This window comes from Neofelis nebulosa, chromosome 13 (genome assembly GCF_028018385.1).
Source record: "Neofelis nebulosa isolate mNeoNeb1 chromosome 13, mNeoNeb1.pri, whole genome shotgun sequence".
NCBI lineage: Eukaryota > Metazoa > Chordata > Mammalia > Carnivora > Felidae > Neofelis > Neofelis nebulosa.
The window spans coordinates 55,912,624-55,925,422 of NC_080794.1; the positions used below are offsets into that span (position 1 = coordinate 55,912,624).

Sequence of the window (12,799 nt, forward strand, 5' to 3'; positions counted from 1 at the left end):
GCTTACCGACACTCACTAAACACCCTTGCTATGAAGATTAAGTGAGATATTATATGTCAAGTCTCTAGGAATCTATGTAGCACAAAAGGCTCTCAAAAATGGTAGTTGTTATTCCTACAGGGTTTCCAAAAAAGAATGGTACTGTGATACCCTCAATGATGTTTTACGATGTACGCATGTGGACATCCACGGGAAGGACAAGCGAGTGGGGTAAGAAACTGGCACCTTCAGCAGCTGTGAGAGACAACATAATGGTATCTGTTCACCCATTACTAAGAAGTCAGGATTCTAGCAACCCTGTGGAATCCACAGCCCTCCAGGGTCCAGGCTACCCTTCCAGCCTGCTGTTCCTCCTTCCCCAGTGTGGCCGTCTGTCGACCAAGATGACAGCGAGACCTCCAGTCACCATACTTAAATTCCAGGAGACAAGATGGAAGCAAAGCCAAACACAAAGAGGAAGAAGGCCCACACCCAATGTCTTGAAAGAAGTTTCCAAGAAACTGAAACACAATACTTCTACTAACATCTCTGGAGTCAAAATTTGGTAACATGGCCACACCTAGCTGCAGGGGAGACGAGAAAATGTAGACTTTATCATGGGCAGCCATATTCCCAGGTGAAAACAGGAATTCCTGTAACTGAGGAGGAAGGGGGTGACGGGCGTCAAGCAAAGGCAACCAGCAGCATCTGCCACAAGCAGACCTGGGCTTTTCCTCCCGTGGATGCCTTCTGGCTCCCTCTCTGTAAGTTCACTCACAGACTGATTCATTGCCTCCAGCCTCTTGGCATCTGCTGTTCCCCTTGCCTGGAAACTCTCCTGCCCTTCGATCACCAGTGTCATTCAACATTTCTCCTGAGACCTCGGTCAGGATTTAAGTCCATCGCGGCCATACCTAAACTTCTACTCTTTTCCTTAAATATATTTACATGGGGCGCCTGGGTGATTCAACTGGTTAAGCGTCCAACTTCGGCTCAGTTGGTGAGTTCGAGCCCCACATTGGGCTTTCTGCCGTCAGCCCAGAGCCCCCTTTGGAACCTCTATTCCCCCCTCTCTCTCTGCCCCTCCCCGACTTGTGTGTGCATGCACATGCTCTCTCTCAATCAAAAATTAATGAACATTTTTTAAAAAGTAGTTTATGGGAATTGTCACTCACAAAAGAGAGGAAGACCTGCTTAATCTCCTCCCTCTCACCCTTTCGTAGCAAATGAAGAAGAGGATTCTATCAACTCATAAAGTGTATCTACAAGCTGAAAATTAATTTAGAGATGAGCAAGGATGACTTCTTCAAAAAAAAAAAAAAAAAAAAAAAGGCAATCCAGAGAAGCCAGAACGCACCCTGTGCTGCTGATCGTAGCAGAATTAAAGCCAAGAGCACAACTCACATCGTCAAAGTGAATGAGTCACAGTACCTGGCGAGGAAGCAAGACTCCAGCCAGACCCCAGTCAGAACTAAGGGTTATGGCTCCTGCAAATACAGATGAGTTCCTTTAACTGTTAACAGCCCAAAGATGACCCCTGCCCTCACACACGAAGCTAAAAAAAGGAATGGTCGCTGACAGCACTGGAACAGTAACTGCACCAGCTCAGATTAACCATCCATCTGATGTAAATCCAGATACACCTCACAAGATGTCGTCAAATAAATCCTTTTGCCCTTTTGATTATAAAACAAAAGGTACATGCAGGAAATCACCTAGAACATACATGGATGCTTTTACAGTAATTTTAAAAATGAACGCTCATGTAATTACCACTACGGTCAAGACATAAAACATGATAGCACTTCAGAAGCATGCCCAGAAGTAATCACTCTCCTAGTTCTCATGATATATAGTTCTTTCCTTTCCTTTATAAAATTTCCACTTACGTAGGTCTCTAAGCAGGGTTGTTTGTTTCAAATTTTTATCATAATGGAATTGCGTTATACGTGTTCTTTGGGACTCTGCCGCTTCTGCTCATCATTGTGTTTGTGGCCCCAAAGTATTTATGGATGAAATGACATGACATTGAAAATTTGATTTAAAATACTGTGAAGATTGGAGGAGCTGCAAAGGATATGTTGAATAAATTGGCCATAAATTGATCACTGTTGAAGCCAGGCAATGGACACATTAGATTCTTCATACTATACCCTTCACTTTTAAATAGGTTTCAAATTTTTATAACCAAATATTGTTTAAGTTACTTTGTGAGATTTGTTTTAACCAGTTTGTTCATTTTCATTACCATATGGTAATGGTTCTCTAAGGAGGGCCCCCAACTCAGGAGCCTCAGAATCATCTGGGAATTTGCTTGAAATGCAAATTATTTGGCTCCCCCCAGACTTACTGAATTAGAAACTCTTGGGGTAGGACCCAGCAGTCTGTGTTTTAATAAGCTCTCCAGATAGTTCTGATACATGCTCAAGTTGGATAACCACTATTGAATAGTATTCTATTGTGTAAATGTAGCGCAATTTATTTATCCATTCTATTATTGATACACATATATATTATTTCAAGTTTTAGGATTCCAAGTTTGTGGATATTACAAATATTCCTGTACAAGACTTTTGGTGACAAGAATCTCTTTGATACATACCTCATGGTAAAATAGCAAAATCATAGGGTGCATGTATGTTCAACCACACACAATAATGCCAAACTATGTTCGAAATGATTTACCAATTCCCCATCCTACTAGTAATGTACGGAAGTGCCCTTCGTTCTACATCCTTGTCAACACTTAGTATTTTTCAGGGATTTTAATGGTTGTCCTTCTAGAGCATTAAACGCTTTTAAGCTTCCCAACTTGGGATAAAAAATATATATATTAGGGAACAGATATATTAGGAACTAGAACTCCAGACATGAAATCATAGTTTTGCAAATATGTTAGTTGGTGGGTTTGCATGGAATGGGCCTGATGGAGAAACTGAAAAGATCAGTGGGACTATACTTTGCAAAGCAACATGGACTCTGGTACAAACTGTTATTGATAAGTGAGACAGAAACAAAGCAGAGACCTTATGGATGTGCTGAACACTTTCCATTTTATTCCCAGTGAAATGAAAAGCCAATGAAAGGTTTTCAGAAGAGCAATTTACATAATTGTACTCTGTATTTGTATATATTTAAAATATCTCAGGCACACATCCACTTCTAGCTATGATGAAGCTACTTGATGCTTCAGACCAATGCTTCTGCTGAAACAACTAAAAAAGCTTGATAAAGCACAAAGACACACACACACACACACACACACACACACATACACACACATACACACACCCCTGCTTGTAGCCACCACAGAATTCTTGAGACAACCAGGAATTAAGGAAAACAAAATAATCCTGGAGAAAACAGAACCACAGAGCAGTGAGTCAAAATCCTGCAGGCACTCTTTCCCTCGAGACATTTGCCAAAACTAGGTGAGGGAAAGGGGCTGAGGATCCAGGCAAAAAAACCTCAGCAGAGCTGCTTGTGAAGAGTCAACAACGTCAGAAGACATACTGGTAATCTCTTGAGGACAGAAAGACAAAATTAAAGACCTCAGAGGCCAACATCCCAGTAATAAGGAAGGGGCAGAAAACTAAGCCCAACACTTGGCTGGTATTCCCCTCAAGACATTGGTTGCATTCTGAAGTTGTATAGGGCAGGAGGCTAAGAAGCCAAGGAAGAAGGCTTTCCTTTTCCCAAAAGGCTTTCAGTGGGAGTTTTAGCAATCTACAGTGCTGAGGAGAGAATAGAGTACTGAACAAGCCAGGGGGAGAAGTCACTGGGAACACCCCCTGCTCTCAGCTGAAATCCCAAGAAGGCTACATCCCAGAAAGAGGCATCAGCCAGTGGCAGACAGAACTCTATCAACACTAACACACAGTCTATAGTAACACAAACCCTAATTGGATTACAATAATCATTCCACCAATATGCCTGCCTACCAGCTATTTTCTCTGGAGGAAAATAACATCATCTACAGCATCTATAATTCTTCATAAAAAATGTTGAGTGTATAATCAAATGTACTAGGCATGCCAAGACATAGACCCAAAATCCAGAGTTAAAAAACTGAAACAGATCACACACAAAGCAACCACAAGTGATTCAGATACTGGAATTAGTATAAAAAGAGCCTATGTATACTCAAGAATGTAATAACAAGAAGGAGAAATTACATGAAAAGGCAGAGAATTCAAATCAACAAAAAAGATCAAATACAGAAAAAAAAAGAATCAAATGAAATATCTAGGAGTGTGAAATTAATAACTGAATAAATAATGCTGACCAACAGATTAGACATACCAGAAGAGATGATTAATAAATTGGAAGGCAGGTCAAAACTTTTGTAAAAATGAAGCACAGAGGAAAATGGAAAATGGAAAATAGAGTGTAAGAGACATGTGTGATAAGAGTAAAAGTTCCAAATTATGTAAATTTGAGACACAGAAGAAGAGAGAAAGAATGAGACAGTAAAATTATTTAAAAAGATAATATCCAACTGATTGGAGATATCAATGCAGAAGTACAAAAATTACTAAGAACCTCACCCAGGGCTGACAGCAAATAAACAGCAAAAATTAATCAATAATGCCAGACCTGGGAACAGCACAGAAAAACTAATAAAAACTAAAGACAGAGAAAATCCTAAAACAGCCAGAAGAAAAAAAGACACACTATCTTCAAAGGAATAATAATAACGTTGGTTAATGGCTGATTTTTCAACAGAAATGATGGAAGCCTGAAGACAATGGAATGATGTTTTAAAGTGCTAAAAAAAAACCCCTCAAATATAGAATTACATACTCGGAGAAAATGTCATTCAAAAATGATGGCAAAATTAAGGCATTTTCAAATAAGTAAAATCTGAGAGGACTTATTACCAGCAAACCATCATTTAAAAAAATGCAAATGAGGGGTGCCTGGATGGCTCAGTCGGTTGGGCGACTGACTTTGGCTCAGGTCATGATCTCGCAGCTCCTGAGTTCGAGCCCCACGTTGGGTTCTGTGCTGACAGCTCGGAGCCTGGATCCTATTTCAGATTCTGTGTCTCCCTCTCTCTCTGCCCCTCCTCCGCTCGTATTCTGTCTCTGTCTCTCTCAAAAATAAACAAACATTAAAAAATTAATTAATTAATTAATTAATTAAAAAAATTCTAATGAAAGTTTAACTGGGCAGAAGAAAATGATCCCAGATAAAAACACGGTAATGTAGAGCAAAGCAAAGCTAAACATGTGGGTAAATAAGAGTGGCTATTAACTGCTTAAAATAACAAAAATAATAGATTAGATCTTTTAAATATGTAGATTAAAATGCATGACGACAATAACACAAAAGATGTAAGGGGATAAATAAAATACAATAAGGTACATTACTATACAGCATAATATTTATCCAAAAGAAATGTAAACATGTCCACAAAATGACATGCGTATAAATAAATGTTTATAGTGGCACTATTTAGTAATAACCAGAAACTAGAAACAATTCAAATGTCTATCTACAGGTGAATTGATAAGCAAGATAACTGGGATACTACTCACCAAATAAATAAAATACTGACAGACTAAAATCTATGGATGAATCACACATATACTGAGCAAAAGAAGCCAGAATTAAGAGTATATTCTCTATATAGGGGCTCCTGGGTGGCTCAGTCGGTTAAGCGTCTGACTTTAACTCAGGTCATGATCCCTCGCGGTTCATGAGTTCGAGCACCACGTCAGGCTCTGTGCTGACAGCTCAGAGCCTGGAGCCTGCTTCGGATTCTGTGTCTCCCTTTCTATCTGCCCCTCCCCTGCTTGCCCTCTGTCTCTGTCTCTATCTCTCAAAAATAAATAAACATTAAAAAAACATTTTTAAGAGTACATACTCTACTATTCCCTTTATATGAGGTTCTAACCAAGTAAAACTCATTCATGATGCTAAAAAGTCAGGACAACGGTCATCCTCGGGAGCAGCAGAAACTGGAAAGGGGCAGAAGGTTGTAATATTCAATTTCTTGATCTAGTGGCAGACGACACTAAGGGGTTCACTTTGTAGAAACTCAGCACGCTCTATGCTTAGGCTTATTCATTTCCCATATGTATTTCCAAAAGACATTTAAAAATGTATTTCGGACATACAGAAAGTTATACAAAGAAAAACAAGACTGTATCAACCATTAGAATTAGAAACAAAACATTACCAGTATAGTTCCGTGAGCTAGTCCCTCATGACACCTCCATCCACCCCACCAGAGATAACCACTCTCATGAATTTGGTGTTCTCCATTCCTCTGCACTATTTTTTCCTTTATTCCTTAGATAAGCTCACCTAAACAACATATAGAACTGTTTTGCGGGGCGCCTGGGTGGCTCAGTCGGTTGAGCGCCGACTTCAGCTCAGGTCACCATCTCGCGGTCTGTGAGTTCGAGCCCCGCATCGGGCCCCTGTGCTGACAGCTCAGAGCCCGGAGCCTGTTTCAGATTCTGTGTCTCCCTCTCTCTGACCCTCCCCCATTCATGCTCTGTCTCTCTCTGTCTCAAAAATAAATAAACGTTAAAAAAAAAAAAAAAGAACTGTTTTGCATATTTTTGAACTATATATAAAATATAATGTGATTTCTATTTTTAAAAGATCATTCTAATAGGGGTACAAGGGAACTTTCTGAAATTATAAAAATATTCTACATCCTGGCTGGAGTGTTGGCTACATGGGTACAGACATTTGTCAAAACTCATCAGACTATGCATTTATTATCTTTGCATTTCACTACATGTAAATGTTATCTCACTTAGAATCAATTTTTTTTTAAACAATTTTTTTTATAAAGAGATCATTCTAGCTTCTTTATGGGCAATGGATGCAGGGTGGACAGAAGTGAAGCTAGGAAGGCGAGTTAAAATATTCCAGTAGACCTGATAAGTGTCAAACTTACCTACCTGAAGAGGAAGGAAACAAAGACAGGTTGTGGGCACAGTTCTTTGAGCAGCTTAACTCCAGTTACTGGAGGGAGAAGTGAGGCCAAAAGAAAATAGAAGATCAAGCTTGGCCCATTGAGAGAAAACACTGAAGACAAGAGAGGAGGGATCAAGGAAGGAACAAAATCCTTGGGGTAAAAGGAGATGGGAAGATGTGAGGTGTAGGTGGTTTGGCCTTGGCCGGGACACAATATCATCTCATTTTTTAACTGGACAGAAATAAAAACAGGTACAGATATAACGTGAAAGACTGTTTGGTAGTGGAAGGATTACAGCGTTCCCATCCAATGACTGTTACTTTTTCAACGATCATGAATCATTCATTATCTGAAGAGGATGGGGAAGGGAATGCGTCCACCTAAGAAGAATGGCATGAAATTGCATTGGAAAAGGCTAGAAAAGCATCCAGGTAAGGTGGGGTGTGGCTAAGAAAAATCAAGGCTCCATTTTGGATAAGTGAAATGCTCAATAGATAGCCAAACTCTTGCAATACAGTAAGAGCTCAAAAGCAAGATTATTATTCATCTTTAATTATGCTGCACAAAGCACACTGTAACCTAACCTTGAACTCAAGATGGAATGAATAAATGAAGACTAAAATTTTTCATATTTTCTTAGCACATTTTTGTATCATTGGTCATATTCTACAATGGAACTGAAGAAAACAACCTCTTTAGAAAGAATTCACCTTAGGGGCACCTGTGTGGCTCAGTTGGTTAAGCATCCGACACTTTACTTGGGCTCAGGTCATGATCTCACTATTGTGGGATCGAGCCCCAACCCAGGCTCTGTGCTGATAGCGTGGAGCCTGCTTAGGATTCTCTCTCTCTCTCTCTCTCTCTCTCCCCTTCTCTCTCTGTCCCTCCTCCACCCCTGCACTAGCTCTCTGTCTCTCTCAAAATAAATAAACTTTACAAAAGAAAAAAAGAAATAATTCACCTTAGACATCAAACACATTTTCTTTTTTCTCATTTTTTTAAATTTATTTTTTATTTCTTTTTTTAATTTTTTCTCATTTTTATTTCTGTGTGTTCTTGGAAGAAAAGCAATCTGTGTCTTCTTCCAGTTAAGTTTTTCATTTATCTAAAAAAAAATGATATGTTCCTCCTCTGAAATAATTTTTAAGCAGAATTCACCAATGGGACACTTCTTATAGGAGGAAATAAGGAGACAGAATCTATATCCCTATGTAATATCACAATTTGTGACAATTGTAAGGATATACGTGACAAAGAAATTAGAAGTTCTTGCCAAGAAGGATTAACCTCTCTGTATCTGAGACATGCCTGCTGCTTGCTGGTAAGTCACATGTGCACACTGAGTGAAGAAAGCCTTTGGCTCATATATAGGAACCTCAGGGTCGTCCCAAGCCAAACCTGAACGTGCCCAGCAGAACAAAAGCACTGGCTGTGTTAGGACACGAGTTAGTATCAATTATGAAATGAAAAAATTATAAATGTACTTCTTGCACCATAAATTAATATTTGTTGCATTACACTAAATTCCATTTAAAAGGACTGCATTCATGCAAGAAGCTCGGACAGGCTTAGCAGTCCAATTTTTATGCTTACAATTCATGTATATACTTACTATGTATATTGAGTGCACTCTCCTAGTTCCTGTTGCCACAGCCAGACTGTGAGTGCATATGTTTTTGTCATTCTTAACTACAGTAATTCAGAACTTCAGCTGTCAAGTTTAGAGCTAATATTCTTATATATGCTGTTCACACACTACTCTAAAAACTAATTCCTTGTTTGCTGTCGGAGGCTCCAACCTAGCATGATATAGAAAATGGCAGGATCAATTTTTTAAAAATAACCTAGATCTTTAAACGCAGGTACAGTATTTTTTTTTTTCTTGAAAATATCCCCTTTCCTATCATTCCCTTTCTTCAGTAATTCTAAACCCTGGTCAAGCAGTAAAATAGGAGAACATGTTAAACATCAACAAACCACAAATAGCAGTGTTTACAGGGAGGAAAAGGAAGAAAACCTCAGTTTCGTGCTACACCATCCTTTGAGGCACTGTCATTTTAAATGTGGAGCCACCAATTATTTCTTCTGTGCTGAAAGGTTTACACATTTAAAGGTTCTGTAGGTCCACAAAGAAAATAAGCAATCATTTCTCTGTATCATTAAACACAACAGGATGCCAGCCCTGTGCTAGTTTTAAAACATCAGAATTATGTGGGTGAATATTAAGGTTTAATATTTCAGTTTCAAGAGAAACACAGTGTTATTGTGTGGCCAAAGAGCACTGGGACCATACTTCAAGCTGTCAGTTGCACTGTATTTCTAGGACCAAAGATGCTCCACTGCAGAATTCTGTAATCCTAGAGTCTGAAGAAACCCTGGGGTCTCCTAGCCCGATCCCACAACCAGGACAGGAATTTTTCCCCCAGCATCTCTGACAGATGGTCAGCCTCTGTTTCAATTACTCCACTGGGGAGTTCTCAAGAGAAGACTCCCAAGAGATATGATGAAGGGCTAGAACCAACCATTCAGATACGGAGTTAGGCTCCAGTCAGCACGCCTGCAGGATACAGACAGCGATGCCAAACACTAAAATCAGACTTCCAAAAGCATGAGATTCAGAATCAGCAATCATAGGAGTGCAACGTTCCGACATGTAGAACCCCCAATTCTGGAACCATCCTCAGTTCCTTCACTGGCCCTGGGGAGCAGCTCCCAAAATCAGGAAACAAGGAGGCTTTTCAACGACTGATTTCTTAAAGTAAGAAATGACACTTCCAGGCTCACAGCAAGGGTTTGTCAAGTTCAGAGAGGATCAAATCCCTTCCGTCTGAAAACCAAGCCAAGGGACCCCCTGGTGGAACTGCTAATGCTTAAAATACTTTAACTTTGGTCTTAAAATCCTCACTACAGTAAACTAGAACATTGTGGACTCTTCTTTTAAAGGTGTATATAGGCTATGCTGTAACTGAAGTTGCTCGGTTGGTGTAGGGTTCGTGTGTGGGGGTTGATATTTTAGGCGCAGCCCTTCATCCCTCCGAGGGGTCTGGCTTATCCTCCTAAGAAAGGCAAGCGCCCGGGGAAGGGGGGGAGCAGCCCGCACATCCCCAGGCGGACCCCGGGACCGGGCGGCCCGGCCCTTACCTTACCTGTCGATGCTGATCACGCACAGGGTCATGATCGAGGCCGTGCAGCACATGACGTCCATGGCGATGAAGACGTTGCAGAAGAAGTGGCCAAAGATCCACTTGCCCCCGATGAGGTCGGTGACGCTGACGAAGGGCATGACCGCCACGGCCACCGAGAGGTCGGCCAGCGCCAGGGACACGATCAGGTAGTTGGAGGGCTGGCGGAGCTTCTTGACGAAGCACACAGAGATCACCACCAGGCAGTTGCCGGCGATCGTCAGCAGCGTGATGAGCGTCAGGATGGAACCGATCACAACTTTCTCGGCTCTGCCGTAGTTGATCTGCTCCCAGCAGCCGGAGGCATTGTCCGGCGGCGCGTCCCAGGTGGGCACCGGGCTGGCGGTCACCTCTGGGACCCCACGCAGCAGGTGAGGCGCCCAGGAGCCCGCGACCGGGCCGGCGCCGTCGGGGCTCAGGTCCGGCAGCCCGCGCCCCACCTCCGGCAGGAGCAAAGAGCGGAGGTGCCCGTAGAGGTCCGGGCGGCCGCTGCTGTTAACGTCCATCATCGTGCCGCTGTGCGCTGCTGCCCATGGAGCCGGCGCCCCCGCCACGCGCTCCGGCCACCGGCCCGGGGGCTTCACCTCGCCGGTTCCGCTCCGCCCGGCGCAGCCATGGGGCCGGCGCCGGCCGCTGGGGGGCGCCTCGGCTCGGCCTCGCGGCCCCGCACGTCCCGGGCCCCCAGCCGCTGCGGACCACGCGGGAGCGCGGCCGCGCCGAGTCTCCCTGCGGGAGGCGCCTCCGGCACCGACGGACGCCCGGGACGCGCGGCTCGCGGGCCGGTGGGCACGGCTCGGCTGACCGCCCCGCAGCCCGCAGCCCGCAGCAGCCGCGCGCCTCGGCCGAGCGCGCCCGGGAGGCAGCGGCAGAAGTTGCGGAGTGCGCCCCGCCCCTCGCGCCCGCCGCCGCCGCCGCCGCCGCCGCCGCCGCTCCCCTGCGGCAGCCGCGCCGCGTCCCCGCCGCCGCCGCCGCCGCCCGCGCCCCTCGGGCTCCCGGGACGGGTTTCCCCGGCTGTGTCAGGCCGCCGCCTCTCCCGCGCCTCCCAGCTGGGCGGGGGGCGGTGCTCCACGCGCCTCCCGGGATCCCGAGCCGGTTCGCTCGCTCGCAGATCCTGCCGTGCGGCTGGAGGCGCAGACCCCCTCCGACAGACCCGAGCCTCCTCACTGTATGAACGACACTCGGATGGGGGAGGACTCGGGGGCCAGAGGACGTTCGGACTCATTGCGAAATGAAGAACCTGGAGAGGATTTTTTTTTCTTAATTAAAAAACCTTTTTTCGAGCACTACACCAAGCAACAAATAGATACTTCCGTTTCCTATTTTGACCACTTATGGGAAAAAGCGAAGATGGAAAAGGAGAAGCAGCCAAAAGGGTGGGGGGTGGGAGATCTGAAGAAAGAAAACAGGGAGAGGGTGAGATGCCTTCAGGTCTTGGTACCCGGGTGGAGCTGGGGGCTGGGGGCTGGGCTCTGGGGAAGGGACCTCCATGGGCTTCAACCCATTCTGACTAACCCCCCAGCGTCTAGAAGCAGGCCTCTCGGGCTCTGAAAATAATCCCTGGCTGCTTTTATATTCAGACTTCAAAGCCTAATATATTGAAATGAGGGTTAATTTATCCCATGGTATTCTGGAAATGTTGCACATAAGCGAAGAAATGACCGGTTACAATGCCCTGCAGAAGAATCCTGGAGGTGTGTGTTGACTTAATGCCTATTGCCTAAAATCCCCTTGGTATTCAAACCCTGTAAGAGTGGCTGATTTCTATCATTTGTGAGACTTACTCCACTCCATTTTGTTTAAAGGTTTTATTGGAAGCAAGCAGTGATTCCTTTAGTTTAAGACTCTGGAAACAATCCAATCTGTTTTCTTTTCTAGTTAGGCCCTAGCAGATTATAAATAGGAAGAAAAGGAACAGAAACCTCAAAATGTATTGATCTGAGAGCTAATACTCTCCTTCTTCAAGGTGGGTAGTAGCCCTATTTTTCCAGATAAAGAAATACAGTTGCCTTCAGCTGGTAATAGGCTTCAAACCTAGGTTTACCTGATTACTATGTCCGATTTCTTCTCTTTACCCATTCAAAAACAGATTTTTTTTTTTAAGTAAAAAAAAAAAAAAATCCCTAAATGGTGGGCCAGTGTTCACCATGAAAAGGTCAGGGGCTCTCCTCTGCATGAGATAAGCAGGTCAATACCTTGAGTCAGAGGAAGAGTGGAAGAGACTGCATGTAGGCTACAAAGCAATACCATTTAATGGTTAAGGAAATGGATGAGGAAATTTCTTCAGTCTGATGTGAGTATTAAACATAATTTCAGACAAAAGGAAACTAGTTTGCAGCCGGAAGCCATCAAAGACACCATTTGTTTATCCTTCAAGACAGAGAGGGAAAGAGAGGTTGGGAGAAGTTTAATGACTTGTCCAAGATCACACATGACTACATTGAAATGGTTTAATTTTTTGGTTTTCAGTTTAGAATTGTGTCAAGGGCCTCTTAAACATTTCTTTAAGGTGGTAATTTCACAAGCTACTTCTGGCTTAACTCATTTTGATTTTTTAACTCACTTTAACTTTTTTTGACTTTCCTCGTATTTTTTTTTTTCCTGAGTAATCAGAGCAACTTACATTCTGTCTTGGCTCTTTTAAGTAATATTCCACGTTACATAATTATACAAAGAATTTGTATAGTTTTATTATTTAAATCTA

General features: G+C 43.3%; 1 protein-coding gene across 5 annotated transcripts in view; it reads right to left on the reverse strand.

Annotated features, from left to right (window-relative positions):
* Nucleotides 1-10,717, reverse strand: part of HTR7 (5-hydroxytryptamine receptor 7) — a 98,113-nt gene extending 87,396 nt beyond the window's left edge. For all 5 annotated transcript variants that reach the window (XR_009252435.1, XR_009252434.1, XR_009252433.1 and 2 more), the window contains exon 1: nucleotides 10,063-10,717. Coding sequence is in view for 2 of the 5 variants with exons in the window: in XM_058697134.1 (XP_058553117.1) it covers nucleotides 10,063-10,607 (545 nt within the window). In the remaining 3 variants the exon portion in view is untranslated. The remainder of the gene's footprint in view (nucleotides 1-10,062) is intronic.
* Between the last annotated feature and the right edge of the window lie 2,082 nt (nucleotides 10,718-12,799).